Consider the following 26,105-nt stretch of genomic DNA (forward strand, 5'->3'; position numbering starts at 1 on the left):
ACCTCTTCTTTTTCCAGAAAGAAATTGATAAGTTCAGACGTTTGCTCCGAGATAAGGAGACAATCCAGCAGTTGGATCGTAACTCTGATAATCGGCACACCAAACAGCTTAATTGGGATACTGTATTCAGGTTAGTGGTCTTGTTTTTCATGCTGCCTATAGGTGGCCATATATTGCCCTTGTATTGCAGCATCCTTATTGAACAAATGCTGAGATAATAATCACAAATGGCTTTTCAGAGCACCATGGGTTATCTATTTAGCAGTAGCTGTCTGCTTTTGTCTCTTACTGGAACCATCTAGTTAGAGATGTGCCACTCTTCTAACTCATTAACTTGTGTCGGTAAAATATTAGCTTGAGCTGTGTAAATGATGATTTTTTTTTTTTTTTTAAACAACGGAAACTGAGAAAAACGTGTTTTAAAAAAAAAAAAAAAAAACCCTAAAGTTACACCTGAGGGTTGGAAAAAAAGACAAATTAAAGAGGAGCTTCAGGCACCCCCCCCCCACTATTTTTTTTATTATTTTTTTAATGATTTATTGTTCATGGTTGTCCTTGATTCACCTGCTCATTGGGTCACCTGCTGCAATATGCTGATCAGGTCCAGTGCTGCAATCTTGGTCCTCCAACATCATTGGATACTGGCTACCTCCTCTGAGTTAAAGCGGCTGTCTTCTGATGATATGCCAGCTCTCCCCATGGTCATTTTTTGCCCATGTTGCAGCCTCCTATGAAATGTGACATGGTATCCCAGGAGGCTCGGGGAGCAGCACATGTCCTTCTCAACCAGGCAACAATTTAAAATAAACAATTTGACATTATATATTGCAGAGTGATGAGGGAGTTGATGATCTGGAGGGTGAAGGTCTGTTTTAAAGAGGACCTTATTGTAGAAGGTGTAAACTACTTACTATGCCTTGTTCCATCTTCTGTGTGGAGGCAGCTATCATGGTAGAGGCATGGCTTCTGCATGTCATGGCTGCCCTGGTGACTGAGGACCTGGTGACTGGTGGGGAAATATTCTGGAAGCAGCAGGAGTGATGAAAGAAGCACAGAACCCCAAGTGAATGCTGTTGAAGCAGGGATATTCTTGTATGTAGTTCCCCTGGTACAGTTTTCTCTTCAGCATGGACTCCAGTGAACAGCACAATATTGACATCGCCAAAGCTGACTACAGTACTCGTCAGACTGGCAGGCAGTGGCACAGTAATTGTACAACCACAAATAATTGTACTTGTGTTACGTCTATATCAATAATGTGACAGGTTCAGGGAGGAGGTGCTTGCCCCCTCTCCATTCCTGTGTTACAGCATCCCCAGTGTGTCAGATTATTAGAAACCACCAAGGTCTTGGCTATTAGTAACACTAAGAATAAAGTGTGTTTTCGTTTGTGTTGGTGTTTTTTCAATTCCTTTAAACGCTGCCTTTGTTTGTAGCTTTATGCAATGCTTGTGTCCTTCAGGTTCTTACAAAAGTATATCTACAAAGAGATTGAAAGCCTTAAGTCTGCTAAAGCAAATGTCTCCCAATCAACACATGCCGCTCGACATAAGAAAATGCAGGATATTAGTAGCCTTGTTAAATATTTCATCCGCTGTGCAAATAAAAGTGAGTACAAATGGTGAAATTGTTGGGCATGTTGGTATTGATGCCGTGGTTCCATTGGTGCTTACAGAGATATTAAAGTGACATAAAGTCAATCAAAAAGATATAGCACAGTGATAACATGAACCTGATAAGTATGTTTGAAGTGGTTGTAAATAAAGATGGGCTCAGGCATGTTGGAAATCCTACATGCCCGATCCCTCCAGGAATGTCTCACTGCCTGTGATTAGCCATGTGCAGTGTCGACTTCCTGGCGGGATCGGGCGTGTGGGATTTCGAATACACCCGAGCCCATCTCTAGTTGTAAACTTCAGATGTGAAATATGAACAAAGCATATCCCTCTGGTTTGTATGTGTCTCAATTATAAGCACTGTGTGTCATCTCTGCTGCTTTGTTCCTCTGCTATTAGCATGAATTGCTTCTGACATTTTTTTCCCCCTGACACCAAGAGAAAAAAGGTGACAGAGGAGGGACCTCTAGCAGATTGACAGCCTCAGTTATGTTCCTGTGTGCTGTGTAAATTGGGGGGGGGGGGGGGGGTCCCTTCCCTCCCCTCCCCTCCAAATATCTATCAGAGCTCTCCTCACTGAGCTCTGTAAAGTGTAACATCAGCTCTCTGCACCTTTTTTCTAAACTCAGACAAGCTGTATAAATTCTGGACTTCACTGGGACAGTTAGGTCCATATATATTTGGACACAGGCAGCAACATTTAAAGGGCTGGGCATCCATGTAAGACAACAGCGGTGGGTGATCGCAGGATCCTCTATGGTAAAGAAAAAACACTTCACATTATCCAGACAAGCGAAGGACATTCTCCAGGAGTTGGGCGTATCCTTGTCAAAGTCTACAATCAAGAGAAGACTTCACAAGAGCAAATACAGAGGGTTCACCACAAGGTGCAAACCATTCATAAGCTTGAAGAATAGAAAAGCCAGGTACAACTTTGCCAAAAAGCATCTAAAAAAGCTAGACCAGTTCTGGAAAAGCATTCTTTGGACGGATGAAACTAAGGTTAATCTGTACCAGAATGACGGGAAGAAAAAAGTGTAGAAAAGGCTTGGTATAGCTCATAATCCAAAGCACACAATGTAATCTGTAAAACATGGTGAAGGCAGTGTGATGACATGGGCATGTGTGTATAAAAATGGTTGCAGTTCCTAAAATTTGTACTTGAAATTTATGTTCAACCCGTTGAATTAAAGCTGCAAGTCTGCACTTCAAATTAATTTGGATTGTTTCGTTTTCATTTTATTCTGGTGGCATACAGAGCCAAAAGTATGAAAAGCATGCCTGTGTCCAAATATATATGGACCTAAATGTATGTAAGGGTTTACAACCACTTAACACTAAAGGAGAATTTAGAAATCTTTTAACCACATGCTGACTGGCACACACCAATGTACGTCGGCAGAATGGTGCGTACAGGTTTGTCCCTTTTAAATTTGCCGCTGTGCCATCGTGTGCGCACCGGTTGGGACCTCCGTGAGTCCGATTGCGGGCATCAGTGACGTGTCATACACAGCCACGCCCCCCACAGTTAGAAACACTCCCCAGGGCTCACTTAACCCATACACTGCCACCTAGTGGTTAACCACTTCACTGCCAGTGTCATTTACACAGGAATCAGTGCATTTGTATAGCACTGATTGCTGTATAAATGACAATGGTCCCAAAAATGTCCGATGTGTCTGCCATAATGTCGCAGTCACGATAAAAATCGCTGATCACTGCCATTACTAATAAAAAAAAAATTAATAAAAATGGCATAAAACTATCCCCCATTTTGTAAGCGATATAACTTTTGCGCAAACCAATCGATCGCTTATCGCAATTTATTTTATTACCATAAATATGTAGAAGAATACATATTGGCCTAAACTGAGGAAAAATGTTTATATATATATATATAATATTTTTTTTTTTTTTTTGGGGGGGGGGATATTTATTATAGCAAAATGTAAAAAAAACGTTTTTCAAAATTGTCGCTTTTGCGATTCGGCACTGCATCGCTTTAACTGACATTTGCGTGGTCGTGCAACATGGCTCCCAAACAAAATTGATCTTCTTTTTTCCCACAAATAGAGCTTTCTTTTGGTGGTATTTGATCACCCCTGCAGTTTTTATTTTTTGCGATATAAACAAAAAGACGACAATTTTGAAGAAAACGCATTATTTTTTACTTTTTGCTATAATAAATATCCCCCAAAAATATATTAAAAAAAAATATTTTTTTTCCCCTAAGCTTAGACCGATACGTATTCTTCATATTTTTGGTAAAAAATTAGCAATAAGCGATTGATTGGTTTGTGCAAAATGTATAGCATTTACAAAATGGGGGATAGTTTCATGCCTTTTTTTATTAATAATATATCTATATTTTTTTTTTTTACTAGTAATGGCGGTGATCTGCGATTTTTTTATTGTGACTGCATTATTATGTTGGACACGTCGGACATTTTTGACACATTTTTGGGACCATTGTCATTTATACAGCAATCAGTGCTATACAAATGCACTGATTCCTGTGTAAATGACACTGGCAGTGAAGGGGTTAACCAGGGGGTAGCAATGTAGGGGTTAAGTGTGTCCTAGGGGCGTGTTACTAACTGTGGGGGGCACTTGTTGCTAGGCAGAATGGGGAGATGCTGTTGATTTCCGCATCTCCCCGTGAGACGATCGCGGGTATCCCCATGACGATGGAGTCCGCCGGCCCCGTGCATGCAATGGCACGGCGGCAATTTCAAATGGACGTACCTGTATGCCCATTTGCCTGCCCGTGCTATTCTGTCGACGTACATCATCGTGCGCTGGTTGGGAAGTGGTTAAAGCATGATACACAGAATAGTGCTTGTGCTGTGTCATTTGCCCCTCTCTAGGTTCTAAAAAACTTGGTTGATCCTGTCTGTTCCTGTGTTCCCCTTAGTGTGCTGACCACAGTAATCATGGCTGCTGATCCTTGATTACTGTGGTCAGGTTACGTGGCTCCATCAGCATGCTGGTCTCCTCTCTCCCCCTCCCTCCCTCCCTGCCTGTCGGCTTGGAAGTCTGTAACATTACTACTGACAAATCCTATAATCCCCTCTCAGAGGATGATATATTGTGCAGTAACCGTTTTTTATTTATTTTTTATTATTGCACAAAATACTTCCTTTATAGCTTCACTAGATGCTTATGTGACCCCTTCCAGCTGATGTCAGTGGGGAATCTCGGCCCCTCCCACTATAGTGCTCAGAGCTGGGATGGAGAGTGCTGGCAGGTCACGTGAGCGCCCAGTGGCGCTGCAAATTAGGTATTTTGAGCAATAATTAAAAACAAAAAAAAAAAAAAAAAACAGTTACTGCGCATTATATCATCCAGTAAGAGAGGATTACAGGATTTGTCAGTAGTGACTTTACAACCACTATAAAAAAGGAAAGCTGCAATTGTTAAATATTATTTTAAAGTTATGCTTTACGGGGGGGGCAAATTTTAAGTAGGCGTTGTCTCAATTAGGCTGCAAAAGAGGAATTGCACTTTTAAACTGCTGAATATAACAAAAATTGTAGAAGATGCCTTCTGCTCTTGATCCATTCTTTTGTTCTGGTTTCTGCAGGAGCTCCACGGTTAAAATGTACAGAACTTCTACTCCATGTAAGTGACACAATAAAGGACCCCACAACATGCGCTGCTTATGGTGCTGACTACAGCAGTATCCTCTTAAAAGATATCCTAACTGTGCGCAAGTACTGGTGTGAGATTACTGCAAAGCAATGGGAAGGTAAGTAAGTGGTGGTCGAGTTGTTCACTGAAAAGTGCATCTGTCTTTATAAAAAAAAAAAAGCTTAGAAGTCTACTGTTCCCACTGTAGCCCTCCTGGAATACGATATGTTAGATATTTTATTCATTACATCACAGAATTCGCTTAACATGATGCCATTAAAGTGGAAAACTGCTAAAACTAAAATCCCTGCATCTATAGTCACCAACATTCTAACACTAACCTATCCAGCCCTGTAAAGAAAAAAATCAGTATACATACCTTTTCTGCAGGCTATCTGTCCCGATCTCCAGTGGCGGAAGCTCTGATGCCACGCTGAGCTGTCAGCCGTGGCTTCACTGTGGAGGCGAGTGCAGAAGACACGTTCGACAACAGAAGACCCATAGTAACTCTATGAGTGACATCCCTCCCTATTCATTTCACAGCCGCTGTCGGATGTGTAGTCAGAGCTCCCGCCGCTGGAGATCGGGTCGGATCGGTTTCAGAAAAGGTAAGTATACTCATTTTTTTTCTTTACAGGACTAGATAGGTTAGTGTTAGAATGTTGGTGGCTATAGATGCAGGGATTTTAGTTTTAACATGGACTTCCACTTTAAGTCCCTCTATTCTGCATTACAGTAGGCACTAAATAAGAAATCCAATCTCTAGAGTTAAACTAGAATTCCTGATTTTACCTTGACTTTCTCTGCCATTAAGAAGAAGCCTTCCCTCTTCTTCTTCTTCTTCTTCTTCTTCTTCCCTTTTTATTTATATATATATATATATATATATATAATCTCTCTCAATAGAAGGCTTTTTCTGGTTGAGGTGGAAATTGTCATCCGTCCACCTCCCCACCAAAGTCAATCAAAGCAAGCCTTGTATTCATTAATATAAATACAAGGCTTCTCCTAAAATAGCGGAAGACCTTTCAGAGCTCTGCATAATGCTACTTCAGTGTTAAAGCACACACAGCGGCCACATTAGTTAGTAATGGAAATAGTTTGGTTCATTTAAAGTCAATGTAAGCTGAAATTTAAGTTTTATTTTCTTTTCAACTTCTCTGATACATTCTCATTAGATGTTATCCTTATGTGATAGACTTTTTTTTTTTTATCTCAAATCCTTTTTTTTTTTTTTTTCAGAGTTATTAAACATTTACTGCAACCTGTACTTGAAACCAAACAGTGCGATAAATAGATTGCTAGTGGCTCGCATTATTCACACCCTCACCAGGGGATGCTGTCTGCAGTTTGAGGGCCTCCATGCCAAGTTCTTCTGTTTCTTTTCCAGTGTGATGACCAGAGCCAGGTAACTATTGTATCCTGTTTAAAGAAGGCCAAAAAACATAAGATTAAAATTTATCAGCCAGTTAGGAGATTGACTTATGACCAAGCTTACTGTTGTCCATGGGGGAATTCTTAATCGATCTGGTATGAATGCATTGAAGCCTGGAAAGCATTGCAACTACTCTCAATGGTACAGTCTCCTGCAGACTTGACATTAGGTCACCTTGGTAGGGACCTTTTTAGTTATTTGGGTTGGAGGAAGTATTAATAGAATATGGACAGCAATGTGGCTAAGTGTTGAGCACTTCTACCTGGTAGTACTAGGGTCATCAGTTTGAAATCCCAGCCACGGCACTACATGCCTGGGGTTTGCATGTTCTCCCTGGGCCTGCGTTGGTTTCCTCCAAAAACTCTGTAAACATGCTGGTAGGTTTATTGGACTCTAAATGGGCCCTCGTATGCGTATGTATGAATGTGAGTTAGGGGCCTTTTAGATTGTAAGCTCCTTGAGGGAAGGGACTGATGGAACTGTACAATTTGTACAGCAGGTAAAATAATAATTGTACACGTCACCATTTTTCTAGGCAAATAGATTTTTAAAGGTGCTATTGATGTGAAATTTTTACCACATGTTAGCAACATCCCCTGCAATCCATACAAACAAAGAAACCAAAACAAATGAGTTCAGCTATTAGGTTATTTGTAATAAAATGGAATGACACAGTGAAAAAGTATTGAACACGCTAACTGAAATTTATTTAATACTTTTTACAAAATCCTTTGTTGGTAATGACATCTTCAAGACGGCTCCTGTATAGTGAAACTAGTCGTATGAAATGCTCAGGTGTGATTTTGACCCATTCTTACATAGTGTTCAAATCTTGAAGGTTCAGTGGGCCTCTTCTATGAACTCAGATTTTTTTTTTTTTTTTAGTTCTTTCCATAGATTTTTCTATTGGATTCAAGTCAGGTGATTGGCTGGGCTATTCTAGCAGCTTTATTTTCTTCCTTTGAAACCAGTTGAGAGTATCCTTGGCTTTGTGTTTGGGATCTTTGTCTTGCTGAAATGTCAACCCTCATTTTATCTTCTTCATCCTGGTAGATGGCAGCGGATTTTTATTAAGAATGTCTTTGTACATTTTTTCCATTCATCCTTCCTTCAATGATATGAAGTTTGCCAGTATCATATGCTGAAAAACAGCCCCACACCATGATTTTCCCACCACCAAATTTCACTGATGGTATTGAGGTGTTTTTGGGGTGATGTGCAGTGCCATTTGACCTCCAAACATGGTGTGTATTATGGCATCCAAGTTAAATTTTTGACTATATACCGGCATAACCCTCCCCCCTTTTTACCCGCTCTATCCCTGCGATAATGGGTATACCCTTGAATGATTGCCAGCCAATCATGAGCTGTTGAACCATTTCTCTGAAATTCCAACAAAATCCGAATCCTCCTCATATAACAGTATCTCTGGTTCACCCATCTTGTCCGCCAGGCTCCTGGCATTGGTGAACATGCCACATAGTTTAGACCAGTCGCATACTATCCCCTTGTTGGGTGTTCAGAGTTTGCAACTAGGACTTGTTACTATACTTACCTTGGGCTTATGTGCTTTAGTCAACCTATCACTAAGCCCCCAATACTACCCTCTTGACTATTTTCCACGCTATCTCTACCTCTGGACCCTCCCCCCTGTCGCCTAGTTTAAAAACCCCTCTAACCATTTTGGCCACCTTTACTCCCAGCGCATCTGCTCTGTCCTCATTTAAGTGCAGTCTGTCCCTTCTATAGTACTAGTGACTGACTGAGAAGTCGGCCCAGTCCTCCAGGAACCTGAACTCCCTCTTTACTACACCAGCTCCTCGGCCACTTGTTTACTTCCCTAATCTTCCTCTGCCTTTCTAGTGTGGCTCGTTGTACCGATAGTATTCCTGAGAATACTACCTTGGAGGTCCTTTTCCTCAATTTAGCTCCAAAGTCCCTAAAATCGTTCTTTAGGACACTCCATCTGCCTCTGACTTTGTCATTGGTGCCAACATGCATCATCACAGCCGGGTCTTCCCCAGCCCCTTCCTGTAACCTGTCCACCAGATCCGTGATATGCCAAACCCAAGTGCCTGGTAGACAGCATGCAGTTTGGCGCTTCAGGTCTTTGTGACAGTATGCCTTCTCTGACCTTCTAAGAATTGAGTCCCCTACCACCAGAAACTGTCTATCCTTTCCCTTAGTTTCCCCCCCACTCTCACTGGAGGAGTTCTTCCCCTGGCAGCTAGTAGAGTCCCTCAGCTCCTGCAGTGCTGGTCCCTGACTGGTTTCACTAATGTCACTCAATAGAGGGTTCTTATTGGGATTCTCTAGCCCAGGATCGGCCTCCCTGGCACTTTCCCCTCTTTCCTTCCTGACTGTCACCTGACCATAACACCTTTTTCCATGTGGCCTCAGAATCTTTAAGGTGCGTTTTGGCCAAGTTCAGTCGTGACTGCACGTGGCCTTTTTTTTTTTTTTTTTTGCAACCCCTCCGATGCAAGCCACATTTTGGAGAATTTGTGATATTGTTACATGTGCACAATGGTCATTTATTCCTGTAACTGCTTCAGAGTTGCTGTAGGACTCTTAGTAGCCTGACCAGTTGCCTCCTAGCTCTTTCATCCCATTTGGAGCAACGTCCTGACCCAGGGATGGTCTGTGTTGTACCAAATTCCATTCCACTTCTTAATACTAGACTTCTAGACTTTGCTGTGCTTCTAGGCATTGACAAAGCCTTTTAATTCTTTTTTTCATCTATCTCCTGATTTTCCTGTCCACTTGATCTCGGTGACAGTGCTTTTCCACCCATAGTTGATTGTTTTGTTTCAGTTTCACTACCAGGGACTGAAATGCTCCAGGAAAGCTGTTTTTGTTTTTGTTTGTGCTGAGCTAATCAAAATGACCACAGCTGATCACAGTTGAAAGTCAAATGGCTGTGTGTTCCATGGAGAAGGTGATTATCTACACCTGATTTGAGTTTACAAGTCATTTTTAGGAGTGGGATGAGGAGTGGGATGATTCTTTTACCAACTCAGTGATTCTGTTTTTTCATTTTAAAATTTTCTTCCTGAAATATTGGTGTTAAATCTTGTTATATGTTACATGTAAATGCAGCTGGATAAAACAAAAATGTTGTCTTCATTTCAGGCTGAAAAGCAACAAAATATGATTAACTTAAAGGGGGGGCTATTCTTTTCTATACCCGCTGTGTATGTGTGTGTTTGTGTGGTCCCAGTACTGCACTTTTATTGTATGAATGTAGTTTCTTCAGCTCTCTGAGAGGTACAGAAATTATCCGATTTGCATTATTTGTACTCTGTGAAGGTCTACTAACTGATAAGGAAAATGTTCTATTTTATTTCAGAGAGGAGAAGAACCTTCCAGGGTTGGATCAGATTCTCGCTGCTCTTAATGTCTTTCTTTCCACCACATGTGTAAACTGCCGCATGCGGGTGTGTAAGTTAGGAGAAGAGATCTTCCCTACTGTACTGAAGTTGTGGATCCAGCACAGACCGAAAGATGCTCTGAAAGATGAGATTGTGGAGTTTTTCCGACTAATGCTGCACATTCATCATCCAAAAGGAGCTAAGACTACAGAAGAAGGTGCTGAAATAACCTCTATACAAAATACATTCTTCTAAATGTACTTATTGCACATTACATTTATAAAGCTGATAAAAGTAAATCAGTTGCCTTTTATTAAAACCCTTATAAATTTCATTCAAAGGAAAGTTTGAGGTTTTACAAAAAACAAAAATCTACATACCTCCATGCTGCAGCATCTGTCTGATGCTGAAATTATCTCCCACCAGCTCTATCTAAGCCCAAGAACAGAGTGATCACATGATTACTTATTACTAGGGGTGCACAGAATGGGTTTCTTGGTGCCGAAACCGATACCGAAAATGAAAAATACACTAGGCCCGAAAACCGATACCGAAACATATTTAAAAAAATATATTTTTATACTGGAGATGTTCAGAGATTGGGGACATGGTACAGGAGATGGTCAGAGACAGGGGACGTGGTACAGGAGATGGTCAGAGACTGGGGACGTGGTACAGGAGATGGTCAGAGACTGGGGACGTGGTACAGGAGATGGTCAGAGACTGGGGACGTGGTACAGGAGATGGTCAGAGACTGGGGACGTGGTACAAGAGGTCAATGCAGCCTCACCAGTGCCCGTCAGATGCAGCCAGCCAGTGTCCCCCCTATTGCAGCCAGAGTGTTTCCCCTATTGCAGCCAGCCTGTGAAGGGAAGAGAGGAGAGCCACCTCCGCCACCTGTTTGATCACAGCGCCGGGAACATCACAACTTTCATTTCAATAGCTGTGTGTTCCCGGCCGCGTGCCGTCACATACAGCCTTGTCCGGGCACTTTGATAGACGGATCACCCGTCCAATCCTGCGGGTGATCTGTCTATCAAAGTGCCCGGACAAGGGGGAGGGGCTGTATGTGACGGCGTGCGGCCGGGAACACAGCTATTGAAATGAAAGCTGTGATGTTCCCGGCGCTGTGATCAAACAGGCGGCGGAGGTGGCTCTCCTGCACTATAGGACACCCCCATGATGGGCGGCACCAGGGGGTGGGGGGGCGGAGACCCGCCCAGGCCGCGCCCCATTTTCTGCTTCATTATCAGCCGTTTTTCTCTTTTGGCAAATTGTCGAAAAGGGCATTTTCGGCCAATATGTTTTGGCGGACAAAATTTCGGTGTATACCTACTTATTACTCATTTTTCAGTCAGTCACCTGCAGGGTGGGGGCAGTGGCTTACCTCCAGCTCTCAGTGGCATGCTGAGAGGCAGAGCCAGCTGCTGATCAGGCATCTGAGTGGATCCTGACAACCTGGTTGGGATCCTTCCAGTGCCTGGAGTGGCTTTGTGATGTCAGCTGACAGCAAGCTTTAGCCCGTTGTCAGCTGATTTTAGGTTTTAGGAGAGCTGAAGTAAGCTCACTCCTGTGACTCAGAAGAGAAGTATGATCAAAAAAAGGTTTGACTATACTTATTTTCTAAGTCAATATTCTGTAAACCTTCTTTAGCCTATAGTAAAAATGGTTTATAATGTATAATGATAGGGCCATACATACTAAACATATGCGATTTCTATATAGTTTTTTACATACTAAACATACCTGCTTTCTATATTTTTGCACGGTTTTGGGACTGATGCCAAGATTGCTGACTCCTCCCCTTCACAGTTTGACCTGAGTAAGAGAGAGAGAATTTAGTTATTTGACCTTCAGCAGGAATATTTTGTCAGAAATGACATCCGTATGAAAGTTTTATTTGTACGTGGATTTTATATTGGTAGTTAATATTTTGTTCATTTGTTTTTTAGTATGGTAAATAGGGAATTGAGTAACATTTTTCTGATTAATATTTCTTTCTCATACATTCAAGGGCATAAAAAGTTTTAACCTGGCGCATAAAAAAATCTGTAGGCCAGCCTAAGATTACCACTCCAACTACCGGTATCCTTCAGTTTTTTTTTTTTGTGTCCTAGGAGGAAGGGCATCTCTTCTTCAGCTCTGCTGTGTTAAACAACTACAGTATATACTCGAGTATAAGCCGAGATTTTCAGCCCCTTTTTTAGGGCTGAAAGTGCCCCCCTCGGCTTATACTCGAGTCACCGCCGTCTGCCTACACGATCAGCGTGTCGTACAGACAGACGGCGGCCATTCCACTATTCAAAAGCCGCGCCTCCCTGTCTGTGATAGGCGGAACACTCAATTTCCCACCAGTCAGTGGTCCGCCTATCACGGACATCCGCTCATCCTCATACTACGGACGAGGATGAGAGGATGTCCGTGAAAGGCGGACCACTGACTGCTGGGAAATTGAGTGTTCCGCCTATCACAGACGGAGGCGCGGCTTTTGAACAGTGGAATGGCCGCCGTCTGTCACAGACGAGAAGAGGTGCGGCGATCCTGGCATGTTTTTACATGCAGATCGCTGCAGAAGGACAAAGGCACAGGACACAGGTAGGACGGACACACAGGGATGGACGGACACACAGGGATGGACAGGCATGTCTCACCCTCGGCTTATACACGAGTCAATACGTTTTCCCATTTTTTTTTTGTTAAATTAGGGGCCTCGGCTTATATTCGGATCGACCTATACTCGAGTATATACGGTAAACAATATTTTACTAGCACTTTAAAAAAAAAAAAAAAAAAAAATCTTAATCAAAGCTCTTCTCATGATGCTAGAGTCAGTTTGTCTGCTTGCCTGCTGGTAAGCCACCTGCCTTGTCTATTGCAGGTTCCTCATGTTGTGTGTTGTATATATGTGTGTGTATATATGTGTATATATGTGTATATATGTGTGTGTATATATATATATATATATATATATATATATATATATATATATATATATATATATATATATGTATATGTATATAATATGCATAAGGCACTTTGGTTAAAGTGCTGATGCTGCTGTTGGCATGGTTATCCATCTTTCTCAGTGGAAGAAGCCTAAAGGGCAGACTACAAAGTTTTCCCCCCTCTCTGATTGTCAACCCCCTTGATCTTCTATTCAAGACTTTCTGCGTCCCTGGTTCCCAGTCTGCACAAAAATTCTGGTGTTTAAAGTCCGCCGAATCTTCAGACAAGTTTGTCTGTGCATGAAGGTGTGCCCCTATGTTTCAGAGTGGTGGTAGGGGGGGGGGGATGGAACTCTTTCGTAAACTCTCGGACATCTTGCACCTCTAACTAGGGATTGACTGATATAGTTTTTTTGGTGTCAATACGATACCAATATTTCCGCCACCTCTCAGGCTGATAGCCGATATTGTGTGCCGATATTCTGTAAGTTTAAAAAAAAAAAAAAAAAAAAGTATACTTTTTTTTTATTTTTATTTTTTTAATCACTGTTATTGCTATCACAAGAAATGTAAACATCCCTTGTGATAGTAAAAGGGCATGACAGGTACTCTTTATGGAGGGGTCGTCGGTCTATAAGACCCCAATCCCCTTCTCTGCACTTGAAAGTATTCAAAATGTAAAGATCAGCGTTTTTGAATACTATATATTTTTTTTAAACTGGCGGCTTTAAGATGCCAGTAATGCGGGAAGTGATGTCATGACATCGCTTCCGGGTTACTAGATCCGAGGTTGCTCAGACCTTCTGGTGAGAAGAGAGAGCCCAGGCAAGCGGCAGAAGGTGGGGGGGGCATCCCCTCCCGCTGCTTGTAATAAGACGAGCGGCTGCTGAGCTGCATCAGTTATTACAATAAAGCTGACCATCCGCGCTAAAGAACTGTACCTGCAGCTGCAGGCATCACTCCGGTAAAACCCCTTGAAGCAATATCGTTAATATTGGGTACGTTTTGTGCCCGCTGCTTCAAAAAAAGTAAGTATCGGCCTTACCGATAATCGGAAAAGCCCTATCTCTAACATTTGGGTGTAGAAGGTGGTATCCTATGGCTACAAACCAACTGGTATTTTGGTACCTGCCCCCTCTTCTGTTTTTCACCTAACCTTCCTGTGTCACTGCCCAGGTTAACAGATCTCCCATCAAGCCCTCTCTGGTCTTCTGAACTATCAATTTATTGCCCAGTTCCTGTTTGCAAATGGTTTCAGTAGTTTTACTCCAGCTGGTTTACTGTTCCCAAACCAAAGTGTGACAATCTGCCCTCTCTAGGATCTCAAAGCTCTGTACATCTTCATTTGAACCCAGAAATTCTGCATGGAATTCACCAGATCTGTCACCACCTCCCTTCACCGGAGGAATTTGATTTCTGTTGACAATAAGGATGTGTACCTGTTTGCTCCCATCTTTCTAGCTCATAGTTTCCTGTATTTTACTCTGGGCATCTGCACTACCAGTTGGCAGGCCTTAGGCCTTTTGTCTGCATGCATATTTTCCCAAGGTGCTAACCCCACTATTGGCTCTTGTGGCATCTTCATTGTGAAATACTTTAATGACCACCTGTTTAGGGAACAGTTGGTCAGCATTGTCGCACAGTGTGGCTTTGTCTTGCAGACATTACATTGGTTTGGGTGGATCCTGAACCTTCAGAAATAGCTCTAGTCTCCTATACCGAGACCAGAGTCCCTGGGCCTGATGTTGGCCTCCTTCAAAGAAGTCCTGTTTGCCCAGTTTAAGGGCCCTTTCACACTAGCATTTCGTGTTAGTTTCCAACACTGAGTTTAAAATGCACTGTAGTTGCACCCTGCATCAGGTGCCAATATTCAGTTAATAACACCCCGAATTCAGGTCGCAAATGCAGTGTGTGTATGCCCACATCAGTTTGGTTGCAGTGATTTTCCAAAAGTAGTGCATGCACTACTTTTGGTGCAGCGTGGTGCGATTTCAGCCTATTCAAAATGAATAGCCTGAAATTGCACTGCACAGAACTGCATGTGACTTGCACATGAATGCACAGTGTGTTCCTGTGCGATTCCCTGACGGCCTGTACCAGACCTCTACAATACAACACTCCGTGGACCAGGTTGTCCCTGGCTTTAGGGGTTCTGGATCTGGAATCGGGGGAAGCCCTTCATTCCTTACTTCTGTAAGATACTTGTGATAAATGTTGGCCTGTCAGACTGGGGAATAGTCCTTGTCCATCCAGGAGAACCGTACATAGGGGGAGTCTTGTTAACAATCTGGAAGTTCAGCTGATTGGTTGCCCCTGCAGTGCTGGAAAGCCAGGCTGGAGCATCATCTGATCTGACTTTTTGTCAGTGCAGGAGGCTTGGTCATTGTCTAATCTTCGTCTCCCGTTCCACATCCTCAAGCATCAGGCAGTTTAGATGTGTTTGCAGCATTGAACCATCCTGCACCCCCTATTTGTTTTGGGTGTACTGCATCTGGTTCTCTGCACACTTCAAAAACTGCTGTTTGATCTCATTAGACACATTACTTTTTTCACTCTCATCCACAAGGTTATATTTTTTTCACTCATCACCTCTGGGATGCTAGCGTCTGAACTGGCAGCTTTATCCACCCTGGAATCCCTTTAAAGGTTTTTTTTTTTTTTTTTTTTTTTTTTTGTTTTTTTGGGGGGAGAAGGTAGCGTTATGGCCAGTTACTTTTTTCCTAAGGTAGTTTCTTCCATTTGCCTCAAGCAGGTCAGTTTTTCTGTCCGGCTTCAGTTCACACCAAAGAAACAATTCTCATTGCCTGAATGTGGTTTGGTCTGTGAGATTATCTCCCAGCTTATTCTTCTTTCAGAAAGACATTCACTTTTTATCATCCCAAATAAACCTTGCAAGGGTGATCCTAGGGGGCTGAAGCAGACAAGCGTCCAATCTCATCATTTCTGGGGTCAGCTTCTACCCATTCATGGAAAGGCATACTCTATTAGATCTGTGAGCAACCATTTCCTAGCTTTGCGAGGCTTCCACCTGGTCTACTGTTCATATGTTCTCTAAGTCAGTGGTCATCAACCCTGTCCCCAGGGCCCACTAACAGGCCAGGTTTGCAAGATAACTGAAATACATCACAGGTGATATCATTTGCTGCTCAGTGATTGCAGTATTCTAGTCTGCATCTCCCCAAGGTAATACATAAAACCTGGCCTGTTAGCGGGCGCTGAGGACAGGGTTGAGGACCACTGCTCTAAGTTCTATCAGGTAGATGTTTTGGTCTCTTCTAATGCCAGCTTGAGTGCACGGTTGTTTGAGCTGCTCTTTGAGTTCCAGGCAGTCCTCAGTTCTTTGTTGTTTTCACTGTCCTATTGGCTTTTGTTTGCTGCGTTGCTCACTGCTTAGTTGGATGGCTTTCGAACCTCGTGAAGGTAAAAGATTTCCTGGTTCTCTCAATGAACAAGAAAGATAACAGAGTTTTTGTACTCGCTGTAAAATCTTTCTTGAAGTCCATTGAGACACATACTGTTGGTCTCGCTGTCTACGATCTTGCTCCCTGCACTGCTTTGCCACAAAGCAGAAGCATTCTGGTAGTAAGAGGTTATTCTGGGCTGACCAAAATTTGTTTGCATCTCTGCCAGTGTCCAGTCCTCCTGTAGGTAGCAGTATAACCCAAATGTTAAAGACTCCCTTTATCCTCAGTGGACTCCAAGAAAAAGATATTGCAATGAGTACATTAATTCAGTCTTTCTTGGAGTCAACTGGTGGGTGAACCTTTTAGTCCTCTTTTTATGTGTTTTCCAGACCCTTTTTACTCTGTTTACAGACCTCAATAGCTCAAGCAATTGTCTCTACAAAAAATGCAACAACCACCCCAGCCTTTAACTGGCCTTTGCAGGCAGGGCAGTGCACATCACAAACAAACAAAAAGATTTCCCAGCATGCTAACCAGCCATCCTGCAAAACGACCAAATTGACCCTTGCTAACAGTTTACGTTAAAAACATTTAGTGTTTTTTTTTTTTTTTTTTTTGCACACATTTGCAAATATATGAGAAATCCGCAGTGCCCATGCCAAGGGACCTTTATATATACTGCAGTCCTAACTTAAAATTTTCAGAGCCTCCATAGAAGGAGCACATATAAGAATGGATAGATTAAGGACAGGTATGCCTGGAGGGAACCCACCCTGTTAAGTCCAGGCACAGGGATGCACATGACTCCCAGCAAAAGCACAATGGCAGCGAAGGCATCCAGTGCATCCCGGTCCCTGTAATCTTTTGTTTGTTCATGGCACTGACTCATCTCTCTCACTCCGCTGTGCTCTTTGGATGACACATGGTGCTCTGGGAATTCTATGTCATTTATTAAATATTTATTTATGCAACATTAATTTCATTTTATACAAAGTATATATTACTCAAATGTAAAACATCGCTTTAAAAACACGATTGCTGTAAAAGCATTATAATCTTTATTAGGCAAAATCAGGTACCCGTACGTGATCTTGTCAATGGCCACTGGGGGGGCACTTACACGTGTCGCTGGAGCTGCGAATCACTTGCTGATTGGCTTGCAATTGCTCCCTGCAGAGACAGAACGGCAGTCTGCCGATGTAAACAAGCAGACCACCGTGCTGTCAGGCATGGACACTGTGATCTAGTGTTCCTGCTAATCAGAAACACAGATCAGAGTGTCCATGCAGTGAGCCCACCCACTGAGGGAACACTGTTAACTCCTTTGATCGCTCCTGATGTTAACCCCTTCCCTGCCAGCGACAATGTCCGTGCATATTTTTAGCACTGATCACTGTAATGTTGTCATTGGTTCCCAAAAAAGTATCAAAAGTGTCAGCTAGGTGTCCGATCTGTCCACTGAAATGTCGCAGTCCCACTAAAAGTACCTGATTACCACCATTACAAGTTTAAAAAAAATAAAAATAAATGCCATAAATATATTCCCTATTTTGAAAACGCTATTGTAGTAATATGCCCAAACCATTGTGACTGATATGCTCGGCCATTTCAGTATACAAGATAGCTTAAATCTGCAGCTATAAAAGAATGAGGGCCCTCTTGGTGTACCTACAAGAAGGGTGGTCATCCACAATACCTACTATTTCCTTTCAGCTATAACTTTTGCACAAGCCAATCAATATATGCTTATTAGGATTTATTTATTTATTTTTTTACAAAAAATATGTAGCCGTTTCTTTTATATTTTTTTTATTGGATATGTTTTATAGCAGAAAGTAAAAAATATTATGTTTTTTTTTTTCTCCCAAAATTGTCCTTTTTTGTTTATAGCGCAGAAAATAAAAACTGTAGCGGTGATCAAATGCCACCAAAAGAAAGCTCTATTTGTGGGACAAAAATGGACGTCAATTTTATTGATACGGCAGTGCAATTGTCAGTTAAAGTAATGCAGTGCTGTATTACAAAAAATTACCTGGTTATTAGGGGGTAAAACCTTCTGGGGCTGAAGTGGTTAAAGTGATTGTAAACTTCAGACATGAAATATGAACAAAGCATATCCCTCTATAGTGTGTACTTGTCTCAGTTAAGAGTACCAAGTGTAATTTCTATCTGCTGCTTCATTCCTCTGCTATCAGCATGAATCACTTCTGACAAGTTTTCTTGACGCCAAGAGAAAAATGGGGAGGGATCTTACCACTTTAATTCTACTGTTAAAAGAAGTTTCATGGTACCACTTATTGTAACTGAGAGCATTTTTCTAGCATGTTGTTTTATGGGAAACTCAAAACAGTGGCACTTCTGACCTTATTTATGTTTGTTCAACATAAGAAACCTCTCTCAGATCATGGTGGTTTTTCTTGCACCATTTCAGTAAATCCATATGGTGGTCTGTGGTAGACTTTTACATCCTTAGAAGTGTTCATATTCTAAGATGTAATAGCTTATGCAGACAGCAATACTATGGGCCCCTGCTGTGGGGTTATGGAACATTTGTTGTGTAAAACTACATTGCTGCAATTTTCTCTTTAGAATTCACCCACATGATGCTCTCCAAGATATAATGTCTAATTGGGCCTGAACTTTTTTTTCAGGTGCTTATGCATTTGAACCTGAGAAGTGGCAGAGAAACGTGTACAATCTATACGATGCTATGGTGAATGAGATTAGTCAGATCGGCAGCAGAGGAAAATACTCTTCAGGATCTCGGAATATTGCAGTCAAAGAGAATTTGGTGGAATTGATGGCGGACATTTGTCATCAGGTAATTGCCTTCCAAAATACATTTAACATACACTTCTTATTTACTATAGGCTAAGTGTTTGTCTGCCAGTTATATGTTAAATATGTTATGCTTAATATTTGGGTAAGGGTTAGAACCCCTAATGGGGTTTGCTGCAATCCAGGCTTTGTTGGAGAGATTTCAGCTCCCCTCCCATTCTACCAACAGTGTTTCATCAGACAAGAAGTGTGGGGAGCTTTTGACAGCAAAAAAAATTATATTTTTAGTAAAATATGCTAAACCCCTTGCCAACTTTTTCTGTTTCTACCTGTGTCCTTGATGCAGTGTTTCCTTCACTTCCTGTCTAAAACTTGTCACTGAGACCGAAAGGGAAGCAATGTCTCTAATGCCCCGTACACACGATCGGAAATTCCGCCAGCAAAAGTCCAATGAGAGCTTTTGGTAGGAAAATGCGACCGTGTGTATGCTTCATCGGACTGTTGCTGGCGATGTTTCGCCAGCAAAAGATTGAGAGCATGTTCTCAATTTTTCGGTCGGAAAAAGTTCTGATCGTCTGTACAAATTCCAACACGCAAAATTCCTACGCATGCTCGGAAACAATTCGAAGCATGCTCGGAAGCATTGAACTTAATTTTCTCGGCTTGTCATAGTGTTGTACGTCACCGTGTTCTTGATGGTCGAAAGTTCAGGGAACTTTTGTGTGACCGTGTGTATGCAAGCCAAGCTTGAGTGAAATTCCGTCAGAAAAACCATCCAATCTGAACATTGACTACATTGCTACAGTAGGATACTCTGCTGGTCAGCAAAGTATTGTTAACTTTATTACTTACTGACCATAGATTCCTGTTTTGGGACCTGTGACTGAAGTTTTAGAACATCACCCCACTGTTGTGATAGTGCATGAACAAAACTTAGACGTTTAGTTCACTCAAAAGGTATAAGAGGATAGGTGATTATGCATTTCATTTAGCCTCCGTTCACACTATGAATCACACAGGAACCGCACCGCACCGCATTCCTGTTCAATTTACATGTGATTCAGTTTGGTGTGATTTGAGGTCATTCATTTTGAATGGGGTCACATTACACAGCCATGCCATTTGGAATCGCACTGCAACCGGATCACATGGTAGTTTTGTACTGTAAGCGTACTGCATTTGGGATGTCCTTAAGATTGCACTGAAAGCAGTACGCTTTGAATGCGGTGCAGGAAACAACTCACAGATTGTGGGTTTCCCGCACCACATTCTAGTGTGAACCTAGGCTTGACAATGATATTATACTCATAAATTATTTCACAACTTTGTCTTTACAGAGAAAAGTATTTCAAAACTTGTATTTGTCTTTACGATCATGGGTTGCTTCCTTTTATTACTTAGGCTCCTTTCACACTGACGTCCCGTTCAGGCCCGCCTGTCAGTTTTTCAGGCGGACCTGAACGGGTGCTCCATAGAGCTCTATGGAGCGTCGGATGTCAGCGGTGAAATGTCCGCTGACATCCGACCCGCGCTGATCCGAAAAAGTGTAACGGAGGAAAAAGCTATTTTTCCATCCGTCTGCGGATCGGATCGGGTGACGACGGGCACTGCGGTCCGTCGTCATCCGATCTCCCATAGTGGAGAGCGGCGCTGTGACAGGTCCGTCCCTGCGCAGTATGCAGAGACGTACCTGTCATCTCCCTGCTCAGCGGGGATCGGCGGAGTGATCCCCGCTGAGCAAACGGATATCCACGGGGCGGATCAGAACTGATCCGCCCTGTGTGAAAGAACCCTTAGAAGTGTTATTTTTATGCATAAATCTGAAGATTACTATATGGCCTTTGGCTTATGGCCTTATAGACGCATTAGCAGATTTGAAGGTGTTTTTAATTACTATCTTGATAACAACATGGTCAGTATTGTAAGGGCACTTTGGTAGGTGTGTGTGTGTGTTTGTTTTTTTTTTTTTTTTTACTCTAAGTAGGAGAGTGGTTATCAATTGTGGGGGATTTTTAACACGTATGCATTCGATTAGAGTGGCCCATTCATTTGATCTTGCTGCCTAAGCCAAAACAGCAGTAAAATTTAATCTGCTGTATTTTTGGTAATGCAGCGCACAATCAAAAGCATACATTGTGGTGTACTGCAACACAAGTGCGCTGTGGAGGTTGCATTCATAAATCTTGATTTTTAAAGTGTTACTAAACCCAGTAATATGAAAACAGGTCATCCCCCCCCCCCCCCCCCCCCCACACACACACACACACACACACACACACACACACACACACACACACACACACACACACACACACCTTATAAATCTTCTTTTTACATTAAAATATTGCAACAATGTACCCTTTGTATGATCTGTATACCATGGTTACATGATAAACTGCAGAGTTTCTCCAGTGTTGAGAGTTCAGGAAGAAGGAGATTTTCACTACAGCCTGTATACATGCTCACGTGTGTGATGTTAATATCATGTGACCTGGCTATCTCTGAAAAAAAAGAAACAGTTTTTTCCAACATAAAAGATGCAACTGAGCATGTGTGGGAAGGCTACTCTGCCTGTGTTAAGTAGCCTTCCCCAGATAGACAATGCAAGAGGAAAGGACCTATGCATGCAGGATAAAACAGCCTTTTTATACAATGCAGAGGATTAACCCCTTGAATTTCACAGTGATTATAACAAGCATGCTATGCTGCCTATACAGACTGATTTTACTGTTGTGGGTTTAGTAACACTTTAACCAGTTTCCAACACATAGATATACTGCCACACACTGACTCTCCTGGGTGAAACCCCATATGGGTACGTCCTTCCCTTTAGAGCCACCAGAGGGCACACATGCATGAGCACCAGCATGGAGATTTGCATGTGTAAACGCACAAATCCCTGTTCTGTCATGGGAGAGGAGACATATCGTTTGTTCCTACTAAGTAGGAACAACGATGTGTCTCCTTTCCCAGGCAGATTATCCTCAAACAGTTAGAACACACTGAGGGAACGCACATTTAACCCCTTAATCGCCCCCTAGTGTTAACCCCTTCCCTACCAATGACATTTACACAGTAATTTGTGATTATTTCTAGCACTGATCGCTGTATAAATGTCAGTGGTCCCAAAATGTGTCAAAAGTGTCTGATCTGCCAGTTGCAATACCTCTAATAATCGCAGATCACCACAATTACAAAAAAAAAAAAAAAGCATAAATCTTTCCCATAGTTTATAGACTATACATTTTTGTGCAAACCAATCAATATACGCTTATGGCGATTTTTTTTATTTTTTTTTTAACAAAAATATGTAGAAGAATATATATTGGCCTAAAATTTTTCTCAAAATTTTGTTTATAGCACAAAAAATAAAAACCACAGGAGTGATCAAATACCACCAAAAGAAAGTTCTATTTATGGGGAAAAAAAGGAAGCAAATTTAGTTTGGGTACAGCATTGAATGACCGTGCAATTGTCAGTTAAAACGACGCAGTGCCAAACTGTAAAAAATGCTCTGGTCAGAAAATCTTCTGGGGCTGAAGTGGTTAATAACGCTTTTTTTTTTTTTTTAAATAAGCGATGCATGTACATCCTTTCTTGTATTATGGTTTCTCTATTGTCCCTTTTGGTTAAATGTATGGATGATAAGCCTGTCTCTTTTCTTGATCAGCTCTTTACAGAAAACACTCGTATTTTAGAAATCACTCAGGCTGCTTTTACCGTGACTCAGAGGGATCCATCTGCAAGTATGGTGCCAAGCAAGCGTCGAAGGATCGAATTGGGCTGGGAAGTGGTCCGCGAAAAACTTCAACCATCAGAAAATGATTTTGATGTGATTCCATGGTAATAATAATACAGGGTTTGGACAGATGTTGGCACAGAGAAGGGTTTTATGGTTCAGGTGAAGATGTAAATACTTTAATTGTAAATTATGTGCTGAATATTGTGGACTAACAATGCCAGCCTTTCAGGTATATGTGGACCATGGTGGGACATGCTGGGGAAGCTGAACTTTGCATTAGTTTTGTTTATTGCTTTGGCTGTTATTCTTTAGAAGTTAATATAGACCAAATGTTCTATATGAAAAAACCAGGTCAGCTTGGCCTCTTTTTTTTTCGGGTTATAACCAAACGGTTTCCGCAATACAGATCTCATCATAATTGACCACTTCGGTGCAGTCCCTAGTACCCATTGAGGGACTTCCATGGACTCCTGTTTTAACTTCTCAACTTTTAAATGTTATTGCTATTGTTGATAACTTCTTGTTTACGGTTTATGATGACAGAACAATCTTTGCACTTTATTGTATTTTAAACTATGATGTTTATACTGTTATTTTTAAAATTGAATAAAAAGATTGAAACAGAACCAGGTCTTCTTCTAATCTAGACTTATTTTAATTGTTTCCTGCCATATTTGTCAGTTTTTAGTTCTTATCTGCCATAGTAGCAATAAAGTCCTAAGCACCTATTAAATGTTGAGCATGTTTTATAACTGTGGCAGTGTTGCTGCTAATTCCTGAGTTTATGACGAGGGCTTCCCATAAATGCAAAAACTGCACCTCAACATGCATCTGAATGAACTGGCATACACTACAAATGGGTGGTTGAAATGTTAGTTCATATACACTTGTGTTTACTTTTAAATAGCAATACCTTATACAATATCATGTTATATCTTGCTCTTAAAGTGTGTCAGGGCAAAAAAACAAAAACAAGCATACGCAGTACACCTCTGCAATAGTCACACATTTCCCTGTCTTTCATCCCTTTTGAAGACCCTGCAAGTACAGGAAATTCTCTGTAAACCTGCTAGCAATGCACTCAGCTCCTAATTTCCTGCGTGAGCTGATAAGCCCAAGCACTTTAAGTTGAATAAGTGGTGTCAGCCCTGCCCATTTGTCTTTTTGCTAAGCTATTTCAAATCCACCCACTCAGCTCGTTTTTGCAACAAAGATGCTCATATATTTTTTGTTAGAAGTCCAAGATGAGAACTAAGGGCACTAATTAGACTCTTTGAGATAAAACAAAGTGTGAGCAGGACAGCTCTGAATTTTTGATGTGATCAACAGGTATTTTTTTTTTTTTTTTTTTTTTAGCACTCATCAAAGTATTTTTTTTAAACTATTAATAAGAACTCCAGACAAACATCTAAGTGCAATACTGAAATACCTATGCAGTACATTTTTAGCTTTCTATTTTCTTTTACCAGAGTTGTATTACCATGAGAATAACAATGCAATACAATGTGGATTGGAGGTTCAGAATGAAAAGCAATACAAATTCCACACATCTGTAAGCAGTAAAGGTCCAGGGCTGGGACTAGTGAGCAGCAGATGGACTATAATTTACCTCCCTCTTTGAGATCAGTGTGCTACTGATAACATGTGGCTGAAACAAAATCTATATAGACACCACCTATAAAGATAGTTGATCTTCTTTTCTTTTTTTTTTTTTTGCCTGCTATTCTTCTGCTACACAACACAGCCAAGCCAGTGACAAACCTATTATCTGATTTAATTTAAACGCTTCCTATGTCATTTCTCTTACTGCAGCCTGCTTATTGGTCAGAGTATCAGAAGCATCACACTGCTAATGTAATAATGAGCATACAGGTGACACAAGGCTGCAAAGTTTCAGTAGGAAATAAAGCAGGCCATACCTTATGCAATTTTCTTGCTCGATTCCCCCATAAATACAGTCAATGTTGATGGCGTAATCCTTCACGCTGTGCTGTTGTATTCTGACAGCGAGGGGATGGCTGCCAGCAGTGATGGAACGAAAAAAATGTGACAGACTGGTTATACTGAAGTTGATTGATGCAGTACAACAAGCCTGTCCATAGCCTGCCACCTGTACAATCAGCCTGACCATAAATGGATCAGATTTGACCTGTTCCTACCGAACCAGCTGAATTTTAGATCCGTCTGTGGCCAGCTTTAAGGCGCCATCCAGTGTGTGACAAGAATGGGTAAATAAAAGGCAAAATCTTTTGACAATTACATATAGTATATTTATTTCTCTGTGCATTCACAGGTTTGCTTTTGAGTTCAGTTTTTGATTGGGTTAACCTTTTTTCATTCTCTTTTGTCTTGTTTATATTCCCAGGTTACAGATTGTAGCTTGTTTAATAGCACGCCACCCAGACAGCCTTCCGAGTAGCGAGCTGACTCCACTACTAACCATTCTCCACCAGCTCCTGGTCCAGCAGATGCGAGGGGAGCGTGCAACTTTTGTATTGAGGTGTCTGAAAGAAGTGGCTGTTTGCCAAATGCAGAAAAATGATGTGATGATGACCCCAAAGTCGGACCTTCACAAACTGTGGACTAAAATTTGGGCTGTGACTATTCGCAGCATTAGCTCTCCACAGACAGAGCCTGAAAGCTTTGCATTGTTGGGCGTCATGTTACAAGGGGGGCATGTATCTGCAGACAGAGACTTCTGGAAAATCTTCTCAGGATCTGCTGGAAAACCCTCCAGGTAAGTGTGTGTGTTTGGTTTTTCCCTAAAGTTACCTTGTTTTCCCTGAAGTTACCCAGCTTCATACGCAGCCTGGAGTTTGCTGTGAGCGTACAGTGCATGTGTGTCTTATGTACACTAAAAAACAAATCTCTTTTGGTGAAATAATAAACGCTAGCATTTTTTTTTCTATTTCCACTATAATCTATGTACCCCAAAATTGTGGTATTTTTTAAAATTTTATTTTTTATTTGTTTTTCTCCATGTATTGTGCAGACCAAGCTGTTCTGCAAAAGGACTTACTTATTGTTTATGCACAGTTTTTTCTCTGTACCTGTCATGTCATGTCATGTACAGTATCTCACAAAAGTGAGTACACCCCTCACATTTTTGTAAATATTTTATTATATCTTTTCATGTGACAACACTGAAGAAATGACGATGCTACTATGTAAAGTAGTGAGTGTA

General features: G+C 41.5%; 1 protein-coding gene across 1 annotated transcript in view; it reads left to right on the forward strand.

The window, feature by feature from the left end:
- ATM (ATM serine/threonine kinase) overlaps window positions 1-26,105 on the forward strand; it is a 299,675-nt gene that overhangs the window by 19,086 nt on the left and 254,484 nt on the right. The window contains exons 3-10 of the mRNA XM_077483959.1: window positions 18-130; window positions 1,463-1,608; window positions 5,200-5,364; window positions 6,489-6,654; window positions 10,031-10,269; window positions 19,053-19,222; window positions 22,850-23,022; window positions 25,287-25,658. Of these exons, the coding sequence (XP_077340085.1) occupies window positions 18-130; window positions 1,463-1,608; window positions 5,200-5,364; window positions 6,489-6,654; window positions 10,031-10,269; window positions 19,053-19,222; window positions 22,850-23,022; window positions 25,287-25,658 (1,544 nt within the window). The remainder of the gene's footprint in view (window positions 1-17; window positions 131-1,462; window positions 1,609-5,199; window positions 5,365-6,488; window positions 6,655-10,030; window positions 10,270-19,052; window positions 19,223-22,849; window positions 23,023-25,286; window positions 25,659-26,105) is intronic.

Source organism: Lithobates pipiens, unplaced genomic scaffold (genome assembly GCF_037356315.1).
Source record: "Lithobates pipiens isolate NorthernLeopardFrog02 unplaced genomic scaffold, aLitPip1_a1.2 Scaffold_16, whole genome shotgun sequence".
Lineage (NCBI taxonomy): Eukaryota > Metazoa > Chordata > Amphibia > Anura > Ranidae > Lithobates > Lithobates pipiens.